This window comes from Nothoprocta perdicaria, unplaced genomic scaffold (genome assembly GCF_003342845.1).
Source record: "Nothoprocta perdicaria isolate Ctin4 unplaced genomic scaffold, notPer1 scaffold_47, whole genome shotgun sequence".
NCBI classification, from domain to species: domain Eukaryota; kingdom Metazoa; phylum Chordata; class Aves; order Tinamiformes; family Tinamidae; genus Nothoprocta; species Nothoprocta perdicaria.
In genome coordinates, this window is record NW_020455721.1 from 162,405 (window position 1) to 187,704 (window position 25,300).

Below are 25,300 nucleotides of genomic sequence, written 5' to 3' on the forward strand. Positions count from 1 at the left end.
GAAAAGGGAAGGGAAGGGAAGGGAAGGGAAAAGGGAAGGGAAGGGAAGGGAAAAGGGAAGGGAAGGGAAGGGAAGGGAAAAGGGAAGGGAAGGGGCTGTTGGCAGTGCCGGAGGGAAAGGGGCTCTGCTGCTCGAGCCGAAGAAACTTCGTCCCCCGTCCCGGCAGGGTGCTGCGGCAGCACAGAGCTGTGCAGGCGAGGCCTCACCCGGCCCTGACAAGAAGGCCAGTTTCATCTTGAATACTTTAAGGAAGTATCGGATGAAACACTGAGATCATGTTCTTGTTTTGCTCTTTCACATAATCCAGATCGCCTTGTTTTTACAAAAATCATGCTGGAAAGCAGATGGCTATGAAACTCTGAGGAGATCTAGGGCAGGAGCAGCTGCTACACCAAGTGTGGCAGAGCAGCAAGCAGGCAAGAAAGGAGGGATGAGTGTTAGTGGAGCCACGGTGGGACCTGTGCAGAGCAGGAAAGCAAACTCGTGGAAATAAGGAGACATAAGCCTGGAGGTGAATGCCCGCCTGACGTGTGACAGCCTCGCTGGAGGAGTTTCGACAGCACTGGGGCTCTGCCGTCTGTGTGGAGAAGCTCTGGCATCTCCAGAGGGATGTTGCTTCCTCTGTGTGGGAGGCCTGTCCGAGCTGTGTCTGGACAGGCCCCAGCAGGGCAGATGCTACGAAGGCCTGGGAGCTAGAGCCGTTTTTCTCACAGCAACACTCAGTTGCCTTCCAGGTGAATGAGTTCCTTGTACCTCTGTCATAAAACAACAGCTTTGCGGAGGGTGTTTTAGCCAGCTCCGGGCATGAGTGATCCACAGCCAGTACGGCCAACGCAGCCTTCCTTGAATAGAAGATAAAAACCATCGGCGTGAAGATTGAAAAGTCACTGGGCACCAGCAAGGCAGCATATAGAGAGATATATGCATACTTCCATACATGTCTCTCATCTCCTAGGCTGTTTTTCTGATATTGACAGTAAATTCCAAGTGTTTATAAATTAAAATGTCCAAAATATGTTACTTTCTTTTTTATTTCAGAGTTCTTCTGATTAGTGTCACAGATCTCGTGAGGTATCCTTATCTACAATACAGTCTGCAGTCTGATTTAGGGTTTGTTTTAAAGTGCTCTAAAAAATCTTTAACTTCTTAAAATTCACCATGCAAGAGTTAAAAAAAAGTTTCTAAACTCCCCATTGTTTGTTTTCCATTGCAAAATAAATGGTATGCTTTTATGCTTTTTTTTTCTCTTTTTTTTTTTTTTTTTTTTTTTTTTCCCACAGGGGTATGGAATAATTCTGCTTTGAGAATACATCACTGTTGTGTAATGAAGGAGACCATTGTCTGTACGACCCTGTCTGAATTATTCAACTGTAGGTGGCTGCAATAATGGGACTGTAGGAAGAGGAAAAACCTTATTGATCATGGGAGTGTCACCCAGCCTGGCAGCCAGATGCTTTCTCTCTTCCAGTGATAAAGCTTAAATCAGTTGCACCCAGAGGCACCTAGGGAGCCACCAATTGTGTGTTTTTCAATGCCTGACTCGCTAACCATTCACGGAAATTGCAAGCAGTGCCTGCTACATAGACATCGCCGGGACGTTGCCTTGGGATGCTCGGCGCCTCTGCTGTACACACCGCTGCCGCTTCAACCCAAGGCAGCTCCAGGCTTCCCAAGCAAAATTCCCCCCTCGCTGTAGTTTCTGCAGTGGCAGAACCGACACTTGGGAGACGAAGGGCAAGAGGGGCCTGAAGGAAGTAGGGAGCAGGGAGGGAGAAGGCTGGAAATTCTCCCGGAGTATTTGGGGAACTATCCTAGTGCCGTGCAGGAAACATCCGCCACACTCGGCAGCTGCCCCCACCCAACCTCCATCTGGGCAATGGGTACTGCTAATTTAACTGGTCATATAGTTAATGTAGTAAGGAGGAAAGGGATGGGTTGGGTGTAAAGAGGCACACTAAGATTTGGGAAGGCGGGTTCCAGAGTGGGGCAGGCTCCCGCGATTCTCCCCTATGAGTTTCCTTGTGGGATTTGCCCCATTCTGCCCCACGCACTACTCATCGCCAGGGTTTTAGAGCAACCCTCCACGTTCACCTCAGCCCCACCGCTGAGGAGCGGAGCCGGGGCAGCCTGAGCCCGAGCCCCCGAGGAGGGAGCCATGGGAAGCCTAGAACTCGTGCTCTCGGGTTTTGTGCCCCGCTTGTGCGTTCTGCTCCTCAGGACTCGAACGGTGACGGCGCTCAGGGTCCCGCTTAGCCGCGCAGCGCACGCGAGCGGCGCGGCCGCAGCGGGAATAGCGGGAATAACGGCAATAACGGCAATAACGGCGCGGGCGGCGCGGGGGCGGCGCCACGGGCACGTGGGGTGAGCCCGTCCCCATGGCGAGGGCCAATGGGAGAGAGGCGCGCGGCTCGCGCGCTCCCTAACGGTTCCCGCGAGCCCGCCCCTTCCCCACGCGGGGCGCTCGCCGCTGCCGCCCTCCCCTCCCCGGGGCAGCTCTCCGCGCCTGCGCAGCGCGGCCCCGCGCCGCCTCCCCTCACGCCGGCCGCAGGGCAGCCGCCGGTGCCTCGCGCGGCAGGTGATGCCGGGGCGCGGCGCGGCGATGCCGTTGGGGCCGTTGGGCCGGCGGCCGTTAGCGCCGCGGGAGGTGGCGGCGGCGGCGGCGGCGATGGGCTCCGCGCGGGCCGTGGCGCCCGCCCCCGGGTCTGCGCTGCCCCGCTCCTGAGTCGCGGGGCAGCGCCAGCGGCCGGCCCGGGCGTCCGGCTCCCTCCCTCCGGCCGCCTGCTGCCCCGCTCCTCGATGTCGCCCCCGCCGCGCCGAGGCCCCTTCGCCGCCGCCGCCTTCCCGCCCTCCTCCTCCGCGCCGCCCGCCCGCCCCGCAGCCCCGCGGCGAGAGGCCGCCGGGCCGGCCGTCCTCGGCGCGCCGCCGCTGCCCGGCTGAGGAAGGGGGGCCGCGGAGGCCGCCGCGCCCGCCGCGAAGATGAAGGTGGAGACGGGAGACAACTCCATGATCAACCTGTCGGTGCAGCAAGTGCTGAGCCTGTGGGCGCACGGCACCGTCCTGCGCCACCTCACCGGTAACGGGGCGGCGGCTCGGGGCGCGGGGGCTGCGCGTGTGTGCGGCCGCGCGCGTAACGGCGGCGGGTGCGCGCGGCTCGGCGGGTGCGCGCGCAGTGAGGGTAGCGGCACCGGGTGTGAGCGCGAGGGCGTTGGTGAGCGGGGCGTGTGGACGCGTAGGGGCGCAGGGGAGGCTGGAGTGTGCCGGGCGCGGGGGGAGTGTCCTCGTGGGGATGCGTTCCCTGGCACGCGAAAGTCGTGGAAAGCGGGGAGACGAGGCGCGTGTGGGAAGCGGGGCTTTCCTTGCCGTTCTCAGCGTGCTGCCAGAGCATCGGCGCTGGGGGAGTCAAGAGGGTGCCTGGCGTTTCCTGGCAAACGGGCGTAGCTTGGAGAGTTGGGCATTCCTATGGACTGAGCTGCGCTGGAGAAGCGCTGCGAACCCCGGCTGCAAAGGCGACAGCAGAGCCCGGGCTTCCTTCCCTGCCAAGCAGGGGAAGCTCTGGCGAGCCTTGGCAGGAATGGATTTCCCGATTTGCCATGTCTCGTGATGGTGTGGACCTGCAGAGCAGTGTGGGAGTGTTGCAGAGGGTGTGTGGGGCAGGTTGTGTCTCCTGTTTGCCTGTTCTGCTCAGGTTTGCACAAAATCACAAGTTCCTAGCCCTGGACTAGTAAGGAATCCACGTTACTGGAGGTGTTTCTGGCTAGAAGTGTTACTTCTTTTCCCTGTGCATAGCAGTATACTAGATAGTGATGGCATTTTAATAGAAAAAGTGAGAAGGATATGTGTTTTTGAGACATATGAAAAAAATACTGTGCCGTCTACTTGCCCATCTATATTAATGATGAAAGGTTAAAATATCAATTATATCACAGATGGAAGAAATAGGGTGGAAAGAGATGAGCTGAAGTTGAAGATCAAATACAAACTGGTTGTGTTGCATTTTGTTTTAGCACTTCTTGTTCTTAAATTCTAGGAGACACTTAAATACATACTTTAAAAAAAAGTACACAGTCCACTTCTTAAATTGATCAGTGAACTTTTCATGTATGTCTGATTAAAATTCCTGAGCACTAGTCTGGCTCATTTTCTGAATAATTATTCTTGTTTGCTTCTGTAAAAATGCATATGTACCCCTAAAGGAAAAGACTAACAATGGATTTAGCGTTTCTTTGTGACAGGCATCCTCCATAAAGTTTTTCTTTCTTAGAGCATTATGCAAAATAGGCATTTCTAAGCGGTTAAATGCTAAGCATTAAGTAAGAAAAACAGTGTGTTTCCTGCTGGTTTTGCAATATAATGAAGAGTTGCGTAAAGTTTTTAGTGTTGGGGCGGCTGTGGTGGTTTTTTTCACTTTAAAGAACAGGAGGAGTAATTATCTGCTGTAATGCTGGAGAGTAGGTTAGTGTCATTTGCAGAGGCCCTATAGTTTCCTAGTCAGTATTGGAATGTAGATTGTCCGTGCAGTCATAGTTTGTTCGTTGTTGCCAGTCCACAAGAACAGTTTTCACTGGGTAAAAATCTCTTGTGTAAGATACGATGTTAAAAAGAAAAATGCCCTGAGATATAATCAGTAATGTAGCGCTTGATATCAATGAATGTTGATGTTACGAAACGTATGTAAACCCGTCCTAAAGTACTTACCGAGTGTAGAAGTAAATTTCTGCTCAAAGACTGAAAATTTAGGTTCTTCATCAGAGAAAAGATGCGAGTTAATCATCTTCTTGAATGCAAAAGAAAACAAATTAAGTAATATGTATAAAATACAAGAAACTATTTCACAGTATTGGTTAAAGACATTCCTAAAATTAAAATATTCTGTGAATGTCTTTTGAGACCATTTTGTGTTATTTGTGGATTTAATTATGCTTTGGACTTAAACTTGCCAAGTAAAAAAAAAAAAATCTTTAGATAAACAATGTAGATCATGTTTTTTTTGTAAAACGGTACCATTTTGTCAACAAACTCGTATCTTTCTTAAAAATACTTCCCCCCCCGCCAAAGTTTCAAAGTTTTCAACGGGGAGGTGGTCAGAGCTCCAGGTGAAACAAGAAATTGTTTTGAGTGTTAATAGTTTAATTTCTTATCTTAATGAAAAACCAAACCATTATTTTATGCCATAAACCTGATTTGGGTTCCATGTACCCACCTCAATAATAATAATAATCATTTTTATTACTACTATCACATAGCATTTCAGGAAACTTGATTCTTGCCGCATGTGTGTTCTACCCCATGACAGCTAAGACTTCCAGCACTGTTCTTTCTAGCCGAACCTAGGGCGCAACTAGGAGGGAGAGGAGCATTACTGGAGAAGATGGAGGTGGGGATCAAGTGAACAGGGAGAGGAGGGTCTTATGTCACCCCTTTTTATCTCTTCCAGCAAATCTCTACCATAGCCCTTTCACTATAGACTACTTGTGTGTTAATAAGCGAAGGTTTAGGGGAGCAAGTCTGATAATGGCCAAATCTGAACCAAAAATACATCTCAATTTGAGCATGTAATCAAAAAATATTTAGAGGTTAGATCCATATTAGAGAAGTTCTTAGTATTTCTGCTCTTCACATAACTGCTCTAGCTCTTTGTGTATATCCAGTTATTGCATGTTGAGAAAATTTGAATTTTTCATCTGAATGTATTTGCATTAATCACTTGGTAGTGGGTAGAGGGAGGAGGTTGAGGGCTGTCATCTGCAGTGTCCTTAAGACACACTGCAGTCTTTAGAAGGAGGGGGAAAAAACAAACAAGAACTTGTGTAGTGCAGCATGAGTTATGAGGCTAGCTGTCCTTTCGCCCCCTAATGTCCTAAGGTGATGAACACAAGACTCCATAACTGTTTATGTACACTTAAAAAATAATATCTCTGATTTTAAAAGTGAGCCTCTGAATTTGATGAGGGAGAATCAATATGAGATTATGGGAATCACATAGAAGATGCTCCGTGTTTGTTTTATTTTTTTCCTGAGCTCCACCAGGCAACAATTTGATCCTCCAGTTGTCTAGGCTGTGCCCTTGTCCCCTGCCATGCAATTTAAGGGGACTAGTTTGTAATCTGATTCAAATGCCCTCCATTAAGTGCTTCTTTTCTAGTTAACGCAGCAGAAATGTCAGCATCTCCGGACAACAGACTGTATAATCCTGACAACTTCCAAAGCACTGGCTAATGCAATAATTAAGAAAAGAATCCAGTGATGATAAAAATACCATAATGTGTAAGCCAACCAGTGTGTAAAGCCAAGCTTGCAGGCATTTCTTTATCTGCATGTAGGAACTCAAGTTCACAAATCTACCGAAGTAGCATTATATAATTTCTTGCATTTCAAATCATGTTGCTATGTTGACTGTTATGTATATCTTTAGATAGAAGTAAAACGATCTCTGCTGTCTATAGCTAATAGTGGCAGACTAGCTACGTAGACTGGAATCTCAAGAGAGATCATACTTGGTTTGTGAGTAACCTCCCAAACGTTCAGTTTTGGATTATGGAAGCTTCCTGAGAGCCAGGGAAAGAAAATAATGTTGCAAGTGAAGGGCTAGGCAAGTACTGCATTGCTACTGTAACTGAGTGGCAGTAGGACAGCGTGCTCAGATATTTGTGTACGTATTTGTAACTGTTGTAAATATTAATACTTACACAGTTATTGTATTGACTCTGTGTTTATTTCCCTGAGATAAAACTGTTAATGTAGTACAATTTTAAATTGTTAAAGGTTCAAGTTGAAAATTGAGTGATATGAATGAATGTTACTCTGAATTTTAGCATCCTGAAAGAATTATGCATTAAAAGGAGAAAAAAAAAAAAAAATCTGAACTTGAACATTGAGGTTGTGTATGCCTCCAGAGCTGTATGATATGTTTAAATAATTAAATTAACAAAGTTCTCCAAATCTGGGAAGATAAAGCATGAATTGCAAAATCACAGAATGTTTTGAGATAAGCAACTATTCTAGAAGTACAATCTCTGCCAAGTAAAGCAGGTGAAAAGGAGCATAAATTGAAGATGAAATTTAAAATTGTACTTAAGGGATAAGGATTTAAACAGACTTAAAAATAGGTCTTGGTTATCCTTATTAGAACAGCTGTGGCTTCTGTGCAATAGATTGTGTGCCACTGTCCTTGTAGGCTAATAAGTACCTGAACCTTTTCTGGTTCCTAGCATTCCTTTGAAAAGTGCTGACATCTGGCATGAATGTGTTGCGTTTTGTCTACTTAAAGTAATTTGAATATGTTACAATAAACTTTGATAACTTTTAAAGGGTAAAACAGAGGCAGGAAGTTTCCTTAAAATTTTGTTTATTTTATCCCTGTTTCTTTAGAGTAGCTCTGAAAAGAACTGACCAAATAAACTGAGACTAAGTTTGTATTTGGAACTCTTATCCAAGTATAGCTAAATCAATATTATTGTACCAGCAAAATATTTCTCATGTGCAGCTCATAGCAGCAGAAAAGCAAGATGATTAGTGTAGCTACATAAACACCGAGTTATTTTGACAGAATGCTGTTTATCTGAGGTATCAGTGATAGTCATGTAGCTAAGTTTATACCTAAGTTCATAATCTCACTTCTTTAAGATTATAGATATTAAAAAAATATATATATATTTGGATAAGGAAGCCTTGACCCTTGCTGACCTAAAGTCCATGTTCTGCTGCTCTATTCTCTGTTGGCATCTCTGAGAATTACCCGCAGTGTGTGCTTTGCTTCAGTATTACCACAGCACACTTTTTCTTCAGGCCATCTCCATACTTGTGGAATTGGATCACGCTGGATTTTATAGAACTTGATAATCTTTCCCTCAGAAATGCTCACACCTCAGTTTCTCCGCTCTGAATCTGCCGGGGTGAAAATGGCCAAGTTGCCCCCTAGGCTTGGGGAGCTGGAAGCCCCTTGCAGGTTGTGTAAAGGGGTGTCTGCACCTCTTGCCCTCTCTATCCGGACTGCCTGTTTATTCAGTCGTGTTCAGCACTGGGCTTACTTATGAGCAGAGAAAAATAAGTGAGTGTGTGGAATTACCAAGCATGAAAAAGGGATAAATGAAAGAGGGTGAGGAAAGTAAAAGAGGGAATGGAAGAAGCTAGAGAGAGATTTTTTTGTCCTGTTTTAGCACCTTGGAATAAGGCAGTGTTTTAACAAAGTGGATGATATCTAAAAAAAAACTGAAGAAAATTTTTGAATCAAAATGAATTGCTGGTAAATATGTGGTCTCTTGCTAAATATATAGTCTGTAGCTGAAAGAGTAGAAAATACTAATAAATAGTTCTTATGATTCTATGAATTACAGAGCTGTTGTTTTGATTAACAGCTACATTGATATGACAAAGATGACTATGATGGAAGACTTGTGATTTAGGATCATCACACTGTTTTGTAGCATTGTTTAAGTTTTATGGAAAGCATGCTGCTGTTTTTTATTGTTCTAGGCCCTCAATAGAAAAAGCCAAACTCCAAGTAGAAAGATATGTTTTAATGCAATGGTTAGAAACCTGTGTATGATTGAATTTCCCATCTCTGTAACATCAGTTTTTAAAAAGCTATTGTCATGTCAAGCTTTTGAGACTTCAGCATATTTGTTGAGTATTGTGATTTTTTTTTCTATTTTGCATCAAAGTATAAATCCTATGTGATGTTATTTTCTAAATTTGTCATTCGAAATCGCACTGTAATTTGAAGTGCTGTGCAGCTGCATCTTTAAAGCCTGTATGCACAGAGTTAAGCTATTAATTGTGGTTTCCACAGTGCACTTTTTTGTAAAACTGCTGTATTCAACGGCCTAAATATTAAAAAGCAAGACTCTCATACCTGAGTATGAAATGCTAAGTAATATTACTTGGTGAACATCTCATCATCTTGACTGAATCTTCTTTCACAGCCTATTTCTTTCTTTTGAATTTCTAACCATTCAAAAGAGGAAAGCCCAATAAGCATTCCTTAGGAAATTAAAGAATATTTTTGCCATGAGGGAGACCATAGAATAAAATGCTTTTTTTTTTTTTTTTTTAATCTTTCATTGCTTCTGAAAACTAGTTCTTGTTGTAGCAGATCAAAATCTTTCATGTGTATGTAAGTAGGGGAGGGTAAACAATAGGGTCCTCCTCAACTCTCTGCCCCTCATTTTCCCAAGTAACTTTATAGGGAAAAGCTTTTCAGCTACTTCTGTTTGACAAGCTTGGATGTGTAAGTTCATGCAGAGTGAATAGAAGACGGGTACCTGTGAGATGCATACTTGGTTTTTATGTTAGGTTGTATTTCTCTGATTTTTGTTTTTCCATGTAATCTACATGGTGATGTGGAGTACAGTCCTCATGATGATTCTCACCATGAGTGTGGCCAAAGCAGTTGAGACTTTGGAACTTGTTCAGTCTGTTGCGGACTGCGCAGTCTGTAGAGTAACTGTTAGGAGGCTGCAGGAGTGATTCCCCTCTGCAACTGTCCCTAAAGGTGGTAGGCAAGATGAACAGCCAGCATTTCTGTAGGAAGGTTTCGTGTGAGAAAGGTTGTGTTTTATGTGGAGTGAGTGCTTGGTACTCTTCTTGCTATTGCAGTAGCTTCTAAGAGTGATCAGGCATCTGGCAGAGTAGTTCTGCAGTCCCTAGGCTTTCGAAGTCCAATTTGGGGCCAAGGGGGAGAGATGGAGCCACCTTCAATATACATGTCCATATACCTACACGCTCAAAGAGAAGTTAGTCTTATGTTGTGTGAATATTCACCACCTGCCTTTCTTCCCTCTTTCCTCAGGGAATTTTTATTGTTGTTGTTTTGGTATTTAGAGGAAATCGTAAATCCTATGATACAATTTGCCTTTTTATGCCTCTGTGAAGTGGGAAGGATAAGTCTACTCTTAAAGTGCTGCTAAATCAAAAGCTTAAACATTTTTTTTTTATTTTTATTCTGTGAATATACATATCATGAATGTTTGAGTGAAGCATATGATCCAAGGACTGAAATTCTTTCTTTCTTAGCATCTTCTCGCATAATTTTGATTGATCTGCTGTGTATAACTGTTATTGTTACTAATTTGGTCATATTTCTACTCAAATGACTGCTACCTGTTAAGCTATAATAATACAAAATCACCTGATTAAAAAAAAATCATACAGCAGGATACTTTGAGCTTCTTTGTGGGGTGGGAAGGAGGGAAGCAACTGCTGCAGAGGTTCTGAAAATGAGAGCTTCATGGATTGTGTGAATAGGGAAAATGCAGCCTAATTTCCTGAATCCTATGATAATACTTAACAACCATCTCTGTAGTTGATTAAATCCAGTCACTCTTTTTGCTTTCACAGTAATGATTGTGTCAGAGAAACACAAATTTGTACTCCATGGTTTTTTTTACATATTTTATTGTGCAGCAGTTTGTTATTGTACTTTGAGAACTATGTCATTGTATAAAGAAACTGTTCTTTGACTTAGTTCAGGTGTGTTGTTACAAAAACTGAGCAAGAGACATTTTTAATATAACTGAATTTATTGTTTTTGTCATAGATACTTTCTCCATTAAGATATCTTGAGCATGTTACTTTTAAGACTAAAAAAAGTTGCGTTGACTTTTGTTAGTTGTATGCAATATTTTGGAATTTTTTTTTATGATTATTTCTTCAGAAATACTAACCTTTTATTTGACTGCTTTCTTTCAGAGATGTGGTACTGGGTTTTCCTGTGGGCTCTCTTCTCCTCTCTCTTTGTCCATGGTGCTGTGGGAGTGTTAATGTTTGTGATGCTGCAGAGGCATAGGCAGGGGAGGCTGATCTCTGTCATAATGGTCAGCATCGGATTTCTGGGTTCTGTAACTGGAGCAATGATAACCAGTAAGTCTTTTATTCTTTTAATAGATGTAAAATAAATGATTTAACTATCAAATAAGTTTTCTGGTCATTTAGTGCTTGTTTATATTTGAAAAAAATATGCCTTAGTCCGTAGCAGTCCTTCTGAAAATGCCAGCTGAGTTGCTCTTCCAAATGTGTAAAGAGAAAGCTATCAGAGAACTGTCAGAGGAGCAGAGACATTCTGCTGTTCTGTCAGTTTGGTAACCTGCAGCAATTCCTAGGATGTATGGTCAATAATTAATAGCTTGTGGGGGGGTCTGTTGGAGCAATGCTGCGCTACTGTACTTGCTACAGATATTTTGCTACAGGTTTTTTGATCAAAACCTCTCTCCAGTGCCATTCAACTACATCTGGATAGGTTGTTACTCTCTTAAAAGGAGTGAAGATGCAAACTAAATGGTGCTTTCCAGCAGAGAAATATGACGACTTCTAATTATTCTTAAAAAAAAAAAAAAAAAGACTACTACACATGCCAGTCAGCAAGAAAGCAGACCAAATAGTTATGCTTAGTTCATGGGTTTGAAGGAACGTATCTGTCTTGTGTGATCATAACAGCACCATCTAGTTTATTTGGGATAGGGGCAAAAGCAAGGAAAGCCATCAGACTTAGGCTAGTGCATTTAGGCTGTGCTGTTGTCTTAGCCACAATGTTCCATGGTAATTTAGTGTTAAAGTTTCTTATGGTGCTAGTCCATTGCATTATCACTTAAGACAGTTTTGTTTGTTTGTTTGTTTTTATTGGTTGGTTGTTTTTTTTTCTTGACATTATATCCACAGATGGGATGCTAATGCATTCTTCTGTTAAAGCAGCATGCTGAAAGATGAGCTAATATGAGGTCCATAGTGCTCTAGCCAAATTTATAATCACCGTTAAAACCACACGGAAGAATGAAATATTTTGATAGCAGTAAATTAAATGCAGAAACACTAAGCTAATGTAGTCTGCAAGTGATACTGCCATGCACATTTTGAAGGAAATGCTGCTCAGTTGTTTCCACCTACAAATGTGTTATCGATGCTGCTTTGCACATTTCCAAATAAATTGTTGCTTGTGTTTATGCTAGAATATATGTCGGTTTAAGATCAGTAAGTAACTTTATTCAGACTTTGGCTTTATCCCGTTAGTCATAGTTGCTTTAACCTAACTTATAAATGGACTATAGTAGTGTTTCCCAGTAGGCAGGAGCACTGCAAGCTTTCTGCTGGAAAGCAATAAATACATAAATATTAATATATTAATATATTAATATATTAATATATATATATATAAAGCAATAAATAGTGAATATTGATTTCACTTTATTGCCCAAAATAATGCTGTTAAGGACTGCTCAGTGTTAAAATGAATGGATTGAATAGGGCCTATAAGAATTAAATGATGGTCTCCACCCATTGTTTTTTGATGCTGTTAACATAATAGCCCACCTTAACATACAGTACATCTTTTGTTGAGAAAAAGGAACTGCAGAGCTAGAGACTACGAGAAAGACTTTAACTCTAGGCAAGTCGTACTGCCTTTCATTCCCATCTTTTTGAACTGCCTGGAAGGTGGGAATAGTGTGCTATTGTCTTCAGGCCCATGTAGAGAGGACAAATTACTTCTTGTTGCTGCTGAAAGGCTTTCAGTCAATTAGTTTTCAAGGTAAAGGGGAAAATTTTATAAAATGCACCCTTGTAGTAAGCAGAGTAAATGCTAACTTAAGGTTTTCCTGAAAAGGATATTTTCATTAGACTTTATTTCCATCATTTTACTACTGTATAGTTCCATAAAAATCTACTCCTCTTGCCAGCACATGTCGTGTATGGGTCAAGTGCTTTGCATTTCACATTGCAGTGGTACTGGATTGCCTTGTGATTAGTGAGCAAGTGGCTCTGTTAGACATGACTATTTCTGAATATTTTTCATCTAAGTAGAAGATTCACCACTTGCCAAATGAAAGGACTTTTTCTTCTATCTATGCATAAAAAGGAGCAACACAGTTGTGCTTTTTGGTACCCAATTTTGCAGGTTAAAACATTTAACAGATAAGCAGTGCAGTTCCTGTTTAAATAATGCACTTGATGTGAGAATCTCTTGAGGATTAGACCACAGACCTGTTCACAGAGCATCACAACTTGGGTAGCTGATTATTTTCTACTTCCACTTTTTTTTTTCCCCCCCGCTCTGTTCACCACTGGGTTGTTTCAAACAGAAAGAAATTCCATGAGGAGCTTTTGAAGACAAATTACAGTGATGAAATATTGAAGAAGAGATTTTTTAATAGCTATTGTGATGCAAGTCGAAGTATTTAATCTTTTCAATGTGCCCAGTCCAATGCTTAACAAATTGAAATAGCAAACTGGCTTCATTTTCCATTTGTATTTCCAATCCTCTGCATCATTTATGTGCAGCTGAGTGAATGCAATATAGCTTATTAAATAATGCAGGTTTAATTTTACAGATGATAGATCTTTCAAACTTTCTGGACTACTGGGATCTTTTTACCAGCATGTGGAAAATCAAGAGAATCCTTTGTTCCTGGACATTGAGAAACCATGGAGCTTACTGGCTGTAGAAGAAGCTGTAGAATACTAGCTAAATAGCAGTACCTTTTGTTAAGAAATGAACAAGAATAGATAAATGTCAGACTATTTGTATTACAGGATGTATTGTGAACTGTTATTTTACAAATATAAACAAAAATGATTATCAAACTGCCAAATTTTGATGTTTTTATTGTTTTTATTACCAATATTTTCCAGAATATTTTCCTAAGAAATCAAAGGCATCTATTAGTTAATGTCAAATTCTGGTCTCCCAATATTTATTAAATCTGGACCATTTGTCCTTAACAAAGTAAATTTAAGGCCAGTACTGGGCCATCTGTTTTTGACAGAAGATTGCCAGGTAACAAATGAAAAAACTTATGCAGAGTAGCTAGCTGAAATGATACCAAGTCAACCGTCTGATGGACATTTCTGACAAAATATACTTTACATGGCTTAAAAAAAAAACTCATCAGCTTATTAATACTTAAGTGGATACTGTATTGGGCACAATAATAACTGAGTTCATTGTTTCCAAAAAGTATTTGTAAAAATGAATGTGTTTTTAATGTGTCTGATGATATTTAGATATGGATTGTATTTACAGGAAGTTTATTGTGACTTAATGTGTTTCTTCTTTATGGTCACTTTAACAGAGTAGCCCCATTAGAGATTGTGGAAAAACAGGAGTTAAAATATTGGAAATTTCTTGCCACTGACTTTTTCCTTTTTTTTTTTTTTATTTTTAACTATTTGGTTTTCAGTTTTATTTTGAGCCTGAAAAAGCCACTGTGATCTTTGAAAATGTTTAATTGCAGTAAAAAGGCATCTGAGATGTTGCATGCTGAAAGTCTATAGTTTTTTTTCTTGGGTTTTGATTTTTAGGAAAAAAATCCTTAATTTTGGAATAGTGGACATAGAGTACAGTGTTTTCTTTAGACGAGAAAAGTAAGCACTGTCCACAAAAAGAATATTTTTATATAATAATATATTTTTTTTATGTTATAAAGTGGGGGGGAAAAAGCTTAACTTTAAGGGAGTTTTTGCAGAGGTCACTCGAGCAAGATTTTTGCTCACAGAAACAGAGCTATAGTGAACAAGACTGCATTTCTTTCTCCAAGCAACTGTCCAATATCTTTTAAAAGGCTCAGAAGTTATTTAAATGAAAAATGTTGCTCATCATTAGCATGTCTTTTTTTCTTTCTTTATTTTTTTTTTTTTGTCCTGATTTGATGTGAAACAACAATCTTCTGCTGAGAGACTTCGCAGCTCTCCATTTGCTGTGTGACTTCTGTTCTGCAAGCACACATGGTGAATGCAGGCTGTGAGAGGCAATAGGAGGGAGTTGGTGGCAACTGCCTCTGCTTACGGTCCAATTTTTGTTTCTGGCTAATCTTAGCTTTTTGAGGTTAAAGGCGTACCCACTCAGAGGTGTACAAAAAGCTTGGTCTCATTTCTTTAATATGCTACAACTTGGTATTTTATCGTATTGATTAGATATTGTCTCTCGTACACCCTTGTGGATAGTAAAAAGGTTTGGAAAATTTCTTGTGGGTTTTCTTTTTGCTATCTTTTCAAGCTAGCAGAAGACAGAAAAAAACTCTGCAAGGAAACTGATTTTTTTTAAAACTAAATTGGTGTTTTAAAAGTAAAATTGTCTCTTGCTTGAAATTAATATGATTCAGTTGGGATAATCAACCTCAAAGGCCTTTCATGACCATTAGAAAAATAAAGACAAGCAAGGCTAAATTCCATAATGCTGTGAGGTAATACAATGTTTTGCAATAGTCTAATAAATGTCTAGACTATGTAAAGAGTTTGTCATTTACTTCAGCTTTGCTTTTGATAATGATTTGATCCCCCTCCCTCTGCCTCCTGTGACTTCTAGGTGCTGCAGTAGCTGGAATTTACAGAGTAGCAGGGAAGAATATGGCTCCCTTGGAAGCTCTTGTCTTTGGTGTTGGACAGACAGTACTGACATTAATTATCTCATTTTCGAGAATTCTTGCAACACTTTGAGACTCCTGTGAAAATTTTCACCGGCTTTAAAGAAATCTTTATTCTGAAGAGAAGCTTCCTGTAAGTGGATTCCTCAACTTGTGGACTTGATTAGTGCACAAGGAAGGAAGGATGTGGAGCGTGTCCTGCACATGTAGAGGTTCAGTCAAGTGAGCAGGCTGTCCTCTAGTGCCTGGACTGCTGTACTTCTGCGCTGCGCCTCATGTGCCTCGGCCGCGGGCAGGTGTCATGGATGTGAAGCCGAGAGGGCACCTCGAGTAGCTGCCGGCCGCGCTGGCGCTCGGGGAGCGCGGTGTCGTGTTAGCAGAGCTGTCACAGAACAAAGTCTTGATGAAGTTGCCAAATGTGGAAGTGAAGAGGTAACTGTTGGTGGGGTGAGCTTCTGCTCACAGGTGTGGTGTTACATGAATGCTGTGAGCGTAAACTCAGCCTGAGTTCAGGTAGACCAGCCTGCCGGTCATGGTTTATTAGCAGAATCTCCTTGAGTGCTCAATTCTCACTGAGCATTAGAAACAACTACTTGTTCTGTTCTGAAAGGCAGATGAATATTGGTGGGGTGGGAGAACTACAGCTTTAGCAACACTAATGAGTGTCATCTGTAGAAGGTTTGACTTGTGACAGTCAACTCACAGCACAGCATTTTGTCTTGGTTTTTATGTCTGCATATTAAACCTGAGATGCTCAAACACCACTAGTTTGGGATAGGGATGTAAGGGATACTAAGTACAATCTGTTGTACATGCACAAACAAATCTTAAATTGATACTTTACTTGTAAATAGTGTCTTAAACACAGGTGGTCACCAGCCTTCCGAAGGCCTATTTGTTGCAAATAAGTTTCCTATATTTATTTAAGTACTGATAAGACTTCTTTATCCCTATATATACATATATGTACATGCTTTAAAGCATATTTGTAAAACAAATAAGTGTAACATAGTCTTAAGGAGAATGGGAAAGGGTGAATATTTGATACACCTGAATTCTATTGAATAGAATTGGTAAGATTGTTTAATAAAATACACTTATGTTAGTTCAAAAGTTTGGAAGTGGGACACTGTACTGTATTTACTTCCTTGTTTCTTAACACTTTATATCCGTGGAATGGTTATATATGTGGAATTTTCCAACACTTAGCTTTCAGTAGAGTGTGTGTGTGTGGTTTTTTCCCAGTTAAAAGGAGCAGTAGTGTTGTGCATGTGACATGTCTTAAATGTGAAATGTTTTGCAGTGAACAGAATTTTTTAAACTCTAATTTATGAAATGCAGAATTTAAAAGGGCACAAAGTTCTGTGTGAGGAATGAGGAGACCGAATGCAGCAGCAGGCTATAATATGCAGTCAGGAAGAGTAAATAATGCAGTAGTGTTGCTGAAATAATGACAAAAAGATGTTCGGAACTGCTGAAGTCAGTGGTGTCAGCTGCACAGCTAAACAGATACGGTTAAAATGCAGCTAATAGTCCAACCATATTGTTGAGTGCTTCAGAGTATTATAATGAATTAATCTGTCTGCCTTTATTTTCCTCCATATAAACCTTCATAAGAGCTAAGGCTGCTAATATTAATTTTGTTCTTTTAAAGTATTTAAGGCATTTGTTTGGTAAATATACGGAGTTGTAGGCTTTGCAGAACAAGGTATAAGTAAATTTATAAACCTTTTCAGTGCTAAGTGTTTTTGTCTTTGATTTACTTTTAGAATGTGGCTAAATACATATAATATATATTCTGTTCTATTGAATGTCTTCAAAAATTTGTTTTAAAGTTCGCTTTTCCTTTCTGCTGCAACATTTTGGCATAGCAGTTGTTGCACTTCAGACAATGACATTATTGCATCTGTAAATGGCAACGTAAATTTCTCCCATGACCTTAAATATCTGAAACCATTTTTTCGCAAATTAAGTCAAATGTCAATAATAAAATAATTGAAGACAATTCTCCTAATGTGCCTTGTTAAATTATATGTTTAGAGGAGAGAACTTAAAATACTGCCTCTAAGTCATTGTTTTGTTTTTGCTACTACTGATGAATTTGGTTACCTGGTATAATGTGTTACTCAACAGACAGTAAAGCATTTCTGTTTCCAGCTTGGAAATGCTGTCTAAATAAATAAATGACTTTTCCTGAAGCATGTATGCAGTAATTTAGATTTTCCTGTCTTCACCTCACACTTAAACTTCTTCCCAGCTTCCAAACTCACTGGATGATGTTATGTCACCACTGTTCAACAGCTTGCTATCCTTCACTGAAATAATAACTCTGTAATGAACTATTGCTATCTTACAAAATTTATATGACAGAACTGCACTGATGAACTACATTCTTTATTTTAATTGCAGTGCCAATGAAACATTTACCATTGTAACTTACCCCCTTTGACAAGGAGGATGTCTTGGCAGTTGTTAAATTTTCTTCTAATAATTTCTACGGCATAGATCATTGTAATCACTTTTGAAACATTGTGTTGGGTGCTTAGATGTCTCTGCTTTATATGGTATTATTGCTCAGCAACAGTGATAAGGCAGATAATACAGCGTATAAGGGGCTTAACAGAGTATGTTACATTTTTGGATGGAATACTGTTTCTAAATGTTTACTGAGAGATGCATGAGGATGAATAGTCTGTCTGCAGAATATTCCATGATAATGACATTAACTCATGGCATAGCTCAAGTAAAGAGGGGAGATGCAAATAAGTGGCCTTATGTCCTTGAACCGTTGAATTGTCATTCCACACCCTCACCAACAGCTTTGTTAGACATAAGGTGCTGTATGTAGTCAGTGGAGTGCATGTGTATAGCTCTGGGTGCCCTTTTGTTTAAGCTGGTGTGTAGGTGATGTTTGGGAGGTGTATTCTAGACCTACTAGATACTGTCACTTCAGATAAGTTGCCCAAGAAAAATGAAATTACTTAAAAAGCCCTTTTTCTCCTTAGTAGGCTTTAAAAATGGCATCTTTATGACTGGCAGTAGCAGAACAGCACTGTGGACAACACTGTGCAGTGCAGATACCCAAGCGGGCTCTTCTAGAGCTGTCTTAAATAGCCTCCTTCTGCATTGTATTGCTCAGCACATCCCACATTGCTCAGAATTAACTTTCAATAGCACAGAGAACAAATCACCACGACTTACCAACAGCCATCAACCCAGTCTTTGGTGGAGCAGAGAATACAGAATATACTGTAGAACAAAGTTGCAGCCCTACTGAGTACGGACCCTCTCCCCAACTATTTGTTGTCTCGTGAGTAATTCCACAGTTGCAGAATTAATCCCAGTTCCATGGTGAAGGATGTAATTTGTGGTTTGGTCTTTGCAGTTTCTTAAAGAAACCAGTAATTTAACCAGTTTTAAACATTCAATGTGGACCAAAGAAGATAGTTGTGATTTTTGTGTGTGTAATGGAGCTTTCTATTTTTGATGTGCACTGTGTTTTTATATCTCTAAAGGAAATAGTGTTCTTACCTTTGCATTGCACACTGATATTTATTTTATATCTATTTGAATTGTGTTTTGTGTGAATGTTTTCTTCCACTTCTGATTGTTTACCTTGCAGTTATTGAATGCTCTAAAAAGCTCCTGCATGGATTTTGAGGTGCTTTGTCAGTGGTTAAAGGAAATGCATAGCAAGCCTTTGTACTTCTGCTGTGGCTTGAAGAAGCCCTAAAGCAGAATAGAGAAACTATTTTCAGTAAAAGCAATAAATGATAATTAACTGATTTAGGTGTCATCCCTTTTGGTTTGAGTTTTTTTAATAATTGCCACTATTTAAGCTGTTTTCACTGGTATACTTAATCTAAAAGCTTATTTTTAAGCTTATTTATCTAAGCTAATCTAAAAGCTTGTTTTAATTTACTGCGTTTTTTTCTTTGAAATTGTTGTTACACAGAATTTATTCAACTTTCACAGAGACAGTGAAGCAGTAGTATAGAACAACCCCCCAACACACTGCTTTTCATTTGGCATCTCTTTCCATAAAGATGACGATGTATGGATGCTGATGTATGGATAGACCACATTCTGCAAATTTACAGGGGATTTTACAAAGAAGTGATCATCTTTGGCCTTGACGCAGTTGCACAAGCTGAGGATCAGACCTAGGCCTCGCTGGGGAGCGCCACGTTAGCAGGAGCAGTGGTGGGGAGGAGTAACGTACGTCCAGCTGCCTCACGTTTGGGGTAGGGCTGTGGTGCACCCGGTGAAGAAGGGATTTGTTTGGAGCCGTGGGTGCCCTCATGTTCAGGCAGCAGTGTTCGAGTGGGTGGCACGTCAGCTGTGTTCTGTATATATTGTATACTACTATGAGTTTTTAATTTTATGCAACTTTTTTATTTCCCTGTGTGTGTACTACTATGTATGTAAGATTTGACAAGATTTTGTAGTTAACTTTGGCATTTTAATGGGAGTAAAGATCTAAGTATGTACTTCTGTACTGTTCGGCTGTTCCCATTCTATGTTTTCATCGATTGCGTTCCAATTCTTCAAAAGGCAGCAATAACAGTTGGACAGTTACCTAAACACTTCTCCAGTTTCCATTCCAGTCCTTGAGCGTGGATGCACAGTGGAACCTTTGTGCAATTATAGGACTTCTAGAGCATTTAAATAGTTTTTATCCTTTTTCTGGTAGCAGGAAATATTTGTAATGGCCTATGTACAAAATTTACAAATGAAACACAGTTTCTCATGCTCACCTATTTGAATTTTCTGTTAAAAATTTCTTAATACAGATTTTTTTCTGTAGTTGGCATGCACTTATAAATAAATTGTCATAAACCTATGCATTGATCTCTGTACAGAATATTCTAAAAGCAAGTTTTACACTCTGTGAACCTGGTTTAAATAAGCAAATGTACACAAAATAAAGCTCAAATGAATACTTCACTTGTGATGTCCATTCTTCTAGACTATAATGTGATGTTCCTGCAGGTATCTCTCTTCTGCAGTATAATTAAAAAGGAGAAGAAGAAAAAAAAAAAAAAAAAAAAGGAAAGGGAAAAAAAAACCCTCAAGGGGTCCTACTTTGGCAGTAGGTTTTCTTAGGATGCCTTTTGCTTCTCCATTTTTTCCATGTATGATCTTAACCTCTCTGGATGGTCTTTCTGCTGGTTTCCTTTGTGGGAAGCTGGTGAAGGAGCCTTGAGCAAACTGACCTAAGTGGCTAGTTGCAACAGCAGTGAAAGTGCTTGTTTCTGTGGTTATAGCACAAGCATTTTTGTTTATACAGCTACATATCTATAGCTTAATTTCTGCTGCAACTTCATTTTCTAAAACCAGATTGACTTCTGTTGACTTTTTTTTGTTTTGTTAAAGTGACTTGCTAAAAGTTATAATGGAGATGGATGTTAATTATGTTAATTATTCCTGCTTTTGTCACCTGTATTTGGTGCTCAGGGAAATTCTAGTCACTAGGAGTAGCTTTTGGGGATGCCAGCTTGGCAAATTAGCAAATACAGACCTTGAATTATAATTTTAAATGAAAGATTCGGGTCCAGCAGTCAATCTGTGAATACTAATTGGTAAACTTGTATCTCTTCAGCATAGACTGAAAGCAGTGGCTATAGGTTGTGTCACAACAGGTGGTTTCTTTTTCGAGTATGAAAGAGTTGCTCTATCTAACACGTTAGCAAGCTAAAATTAATTTCATTTTGAAAGCTTATTTCAGGTAGGAGAGATACAAGGAAGGGAATAAGATTCCAAATACCTGCCTAGTGACTATAAATTCCGGATGGACTTGTGGAAGGTGCAGTGCCTGCCTGTGCCAAAGTACAGGCTTTCCTACCACTTGCCAGCATCAGGAGCTGCTCTCCTGTGTGCTCTGCTCGTGCAGAAGAGCTGGGCATCTTTGGGATCTGGGTGCGGCTCAGGGATGCCCGAGAGCCGCAGCGATTCCCGGCCGACTCGGGGAACACCTTGCGCTGCCGCGGGAGCGTCTGGCCACGCCGGGATGCGGGACGAGAGGAGCAGCAGAGGTACCTCAGGTGAGTCCCCCCCTTCCCAAACCGGGGCCCTCTCGCTGGGAAGAACAGCGGTCCAGTCCCAGTATGATAAAGCAGCTTGTGCAAAACTGGTTCAGGCACTTTCTCCTTCTGAAAAGCTATATGCATTTATTGTGATGAGGGTTTTTTTTCCCCCTTTATTTTATTTTTCTCCTTGCTTTCTGGAAGACTTGGCTTTTTGGGGATCCTGTTAAGCCCTTACCCTATGCCTTGCATCGCAGAGAGGTTTTGAGATCAGATTCACTTTGACACAAGGGATTTTTTTTTCCCCCCCAATAACAGAACACCAGGTTAGCCTGGCAAGGTGTATGTTACTGGGCTAAAACTTCAGAAATTAGAAAAATGCATGTATTTGAACGTCTCTTATTTGCTATGAGTGATTTCTGCATGTTGTATATCCCTTTCCTTCCGAATAGTATGAGTTATTTAAAATATTCTAAGTAGCTATGTATTGTGTAGGTGGAGCGTATTTGACTTTAAAATAGGGTATGTTTAAGTTACTCAGAGAGCATAAAGACCTGATTTTCATTTGAAATATGTTCCTTGTGCCCAAAGGACTGAGGCCTGTGTGTGCACAGCTGTGCGGTGTGCTTGTCACATGCTAGAACAATGCTCGTGAGTAACATTCCCCAAAACAACAGGTATGGGCAATGCTTAAATGTGAAAAGCTGGCAAAGTGCTGCTGTGCGAAAACAGCATAAAATCGGAAGAAAAGGAGCCAGAGTAATCAACTGTCTGTGCAGCAGTTTCGTATTTAATGTGTGCCTTTCAACCCAGCTCCGATTTCCCACAGCTACCGGTTAGCTGAACGGCATTTTCACAGAGGTGCTGCAGTTTGCTTTAGAGCCATTGAAGTACGTGGCAGTGTCCTTAGCGTTTGCTCTGCTGAACTGTTTCTACCTTAAAAAAAGATATATATTTTTTTTTTGTTTCTAACATCTGACCTATTCACTCTCTTTCCAATGCTTTATCAATTGGGAAGACACAACGATAGGCCCATTTGCAATGGCCCTGTAGCATGAGGGGCACTTCCCCAATCTCAAGGGTTTTATTCTGCTTTTTTTAGGGCATCACCTGTTCAGTGCTGGAAATTCTTGTCTCATTTTGAGTAGCCCTGAATAATTAAAAACTGTTGAGATTCTAGTAATATTTAACTTTTTGCTTACTTGGATAGTTGAGAAAATTTAAGAATTCTGTGGGCTTTTCTAAAGTCTATGTCTATACAGTGCATGCCTCACTGCATGTTTATATCAGTCCCTAAATGATGGTACTTTTGCACTCCTTACTCTTTAATCTAGAATACCTGAAGTTTCATCTGTTTGAATTTACCATGGACAGCTGCTTTACTAAATCTATTGCCCACAAATCTAAGGAAAGCTGTGGGTGGTTTTGTGTTTTGTTCTGGCTTCACTTTTATATATTTTTTAAAACTTTGACAGTGAAAAGTAACAATGTTAAGTACCTTCTAGACCAAGACCATATGCTCTGGATTGTTCCTTAGTTCTCAAGGAAGATACAATCCTTATACTAGAGGATTATTGCAGTAAGAATGGGGTGACTTCTATGGCTTGTTTCTTAGCAAGTTTAAATACAGTGAGCTTAAGTTCTGCCACTAGGTGGTGGTCTTGGCCTGCGCTTGACTTTTCTTCTTTCTCCCCATTCTGAACTTGCAGCGAAGATCCAGAGCAATAATCCTCACTTCCAGTTTTAATGATATTTTTGAGTACTATATCTACAGAGGAAAAAATATACTTAAATATTAAATATGTTAAATATTGAATTGCTTTATATGTGGCTAGCATAAGTTGTGGGATTTACAAAGGAATAGAGTGGTGGTGTGTTACCCAGGACAGAAATTTTTGTCCACTGACGTGGTGGGGCAACGTTTAAAGAGAGAGGAGACTGGGAGAAGCTGAGAGAAAAGGGAATCCCTCCTTTAGACATTGATGGTCCCTGTCATACCACGGTCTTCCTGTACAATTCAGCCTTAATTCTATTATTTTTATAAGGCCACTGACAAACTGGGTATTTTCCAGGATTTTAATACTTTTTTTTTAAAAAAAAAAAAACTCTTTCATTTTGCTAATGCAAGTCAGAACTCAGCCCAGCTTTAAGATCACCTCTGCTCGGTGCAGTGCTACTACATTAAAACTTGCTGTAATCTGACTTCCAGCTTCAGTGTGCATTAGCATTCTAATAGTTTAATCAGATTCCTCTGCTTCTAAATGCAACATTTCTGTGAGCAAATCTCAAATTCCAGTTTTTGTTTTGTATACGTGTTACTAACTACTTTATTGCCCAAGAAAATATTGTGAACAGTATGGAAAATGTCTAGAAATTTAAAAGAAAGTAAATTTCAACAAGCAAGAGTTCTCATCCCTTTCTCCTACTGTACAGGTTTCCATTTGTACGCTTTGATTTAATGAATGCTCTTCTCAAGACTTTTGATCAGAATTGGATTTTTTGGCTCCATGTTTACCAGAGATTTCCCCATGCTTTTCTTCTCTTTGGCTTTCAAATATAGAAGTAGAATAAATTTTTCAGTTTATTCTATTAATGCAGAAAATAGCTTCAATTTTGTCTTACTTCTCGGTCTTCCTGTAGGTAGCAAAAGTGACTGTGTGTGTGTCTAATATTAAACACATTTTTATGTGGACCGGAGATTTGTGCATCTCATTCCTAGAAAGGGAAGACTCTGAAACTTCAAGATCTCTGTTTCAGACATGAGCTGCTTGAAGCAGAACCACTTCAGTACCAAGACTTTTAATCTTTGCCAAGTAGTAGCCATGTTTATCAAGTGTGACGATCAGAATAATTTATTTGCAGACCACCACCAGTGTTTTAATGGGCCAGTCCAAGGATGATTAGCCTTCTAAGCAGATCAGTCAAAACAACATTTAAGTTTCAAAGTCAACCAAGAGAAAAATTAACTCTGATCGGAAGTAAACTAATCAGGACCTATTTTTCAGGACCTAATATCCTACAGGAAAGATTCCAAGTCCTTATGTAGTGAATTTTAACTCTACGTACAAGTGCGGGGGAATATGAGATAAAAATGGCTGAAATTGCTGGTGTAAGCCTAAAAACCCATCCTGATGTCCCCAAACAGTGACCTCTTCATGGTGAGCATTTCTGCTCAGCATTGAAGCACCCTTTTTCGTATTCAGGGCTTCAGGCTTAGCTCAACATCCAGACAATCTTTTAGAAACAGATATTCTGAACCGTTTGACTAGCGCGCCCGGCACTTGCTGGATCCGTCTGCGCGGGATCTTGGCAGCAATGTGACCACGGCAGCGCGTTAGCTGCAGGCACACACAGGCGTGAGGACAGAGGGCTGCGTAACGCTCTTGAGAGGAAATTCAAGCTTGTCTCCGAGCAAAAGAATGACTCAGAGGTGACAATGCAGAAGGGGATTTTTATCAAACTTTTTGTGGAATTCCAGGGTTTATTGAAACTGTGTGTGTAGAGTCACCGAGTAACTTTTTGTATCTTTTTATACAAGACAACTTATCTGGATTGAGAAGTGTTCTATGATACAGTATTACCCCATATGGCAGTATAAATTAGTTTATGCTATTTTATAAAAATGGATCATCCCCTAATGAAAAAGGGGTGGGAGGAGAAGCCCCAGTCTTTGGAGATCCCATGTGATTTTATGTAAACTCATCTCAGATCTCTAACGTAGGCTCTTCCTTATATGCGACTTTGCCAGCTGCTGAATAAAGTCTGCTAACCTAGATTTCAAGTGGGTTAATCACCTGGAAGAGGCTTTTTAGATTTCTGTTGCTTTAAAAGCAGGTTTTGTTTTGTTTTCCAGGCGAAGCTGATCTTCCCAGTATTTTGGAGTGCCTCTGTTGGTTAAAGTCATCCAAGTAATTACTTGAGCAGGAA

At 40.6% G+C, this 25,300-nt stretch overlaps 1 protein-coding gene across 2 annotated transcripts; it reads left to right on the forward strand.

The window, feature by feature from the left end:
* Window positions 1-2,969: 2,969 nt before the first annotated feature.
* Window positions 2,970-18,806, forward strand: TMEM170B (transmembrane protein 170B). 2 transcript variants are annotated; one of them, XM_026047032.1, is made up of 3 exons: window positions 2,970-3,073; window positions 10,687-10,857; window positions 15,290-18,806. In XM_026047032.1, exons 1-3 carry the CDS (start codon window positions 2,977-2,979, stop codon window positions 15,418-15,420), a joined length of 399 nt encoding a protein of 132 aa, XP_025902817.1. In that variant the 5' UTR covers window positions 2,970-2,976; the 3' UTR covers window positions 15,421-18,806. The 2 variants fall into 2 exon arrangements, with proteins under 2 accessions (XP_025902817.1, XP_025902818.1); XM_026047033.1 differs by lacking the exon at window positions 15,290-18,806 and adding an exon at window positions 13,317-13,460 and having other exon boundaries at window positions 2,979-3,073.
* Window positions 18,807-25,300: the final 6,494 nt, after the last annotated feature.

Bases quoted from the DNA above. Each gene is read 5' to 3' on its own strand.
- TMEM170B (XM_026047032.1), top strand. From the start codon at position 2,977: ATGAAGGTGGAGACGGGAGACAACTCCATGATCAACCTGTCGGTGCAG. The intron at 3,074-10,686 runs GTAACGGGGCGG...GCTTTCTTTCAG, and splicing joins CGTCCTGCGCCACCTCACCG to AGATGTGGTACTGGGTTTTC. The intron at 10,858-15,289 runs GTAAGTCTTTTA...TGTGACTTCTAG, and splicing joins AACTGGAGCAATGATAACCA to GTGCTGCAGTAGCTGGAATT.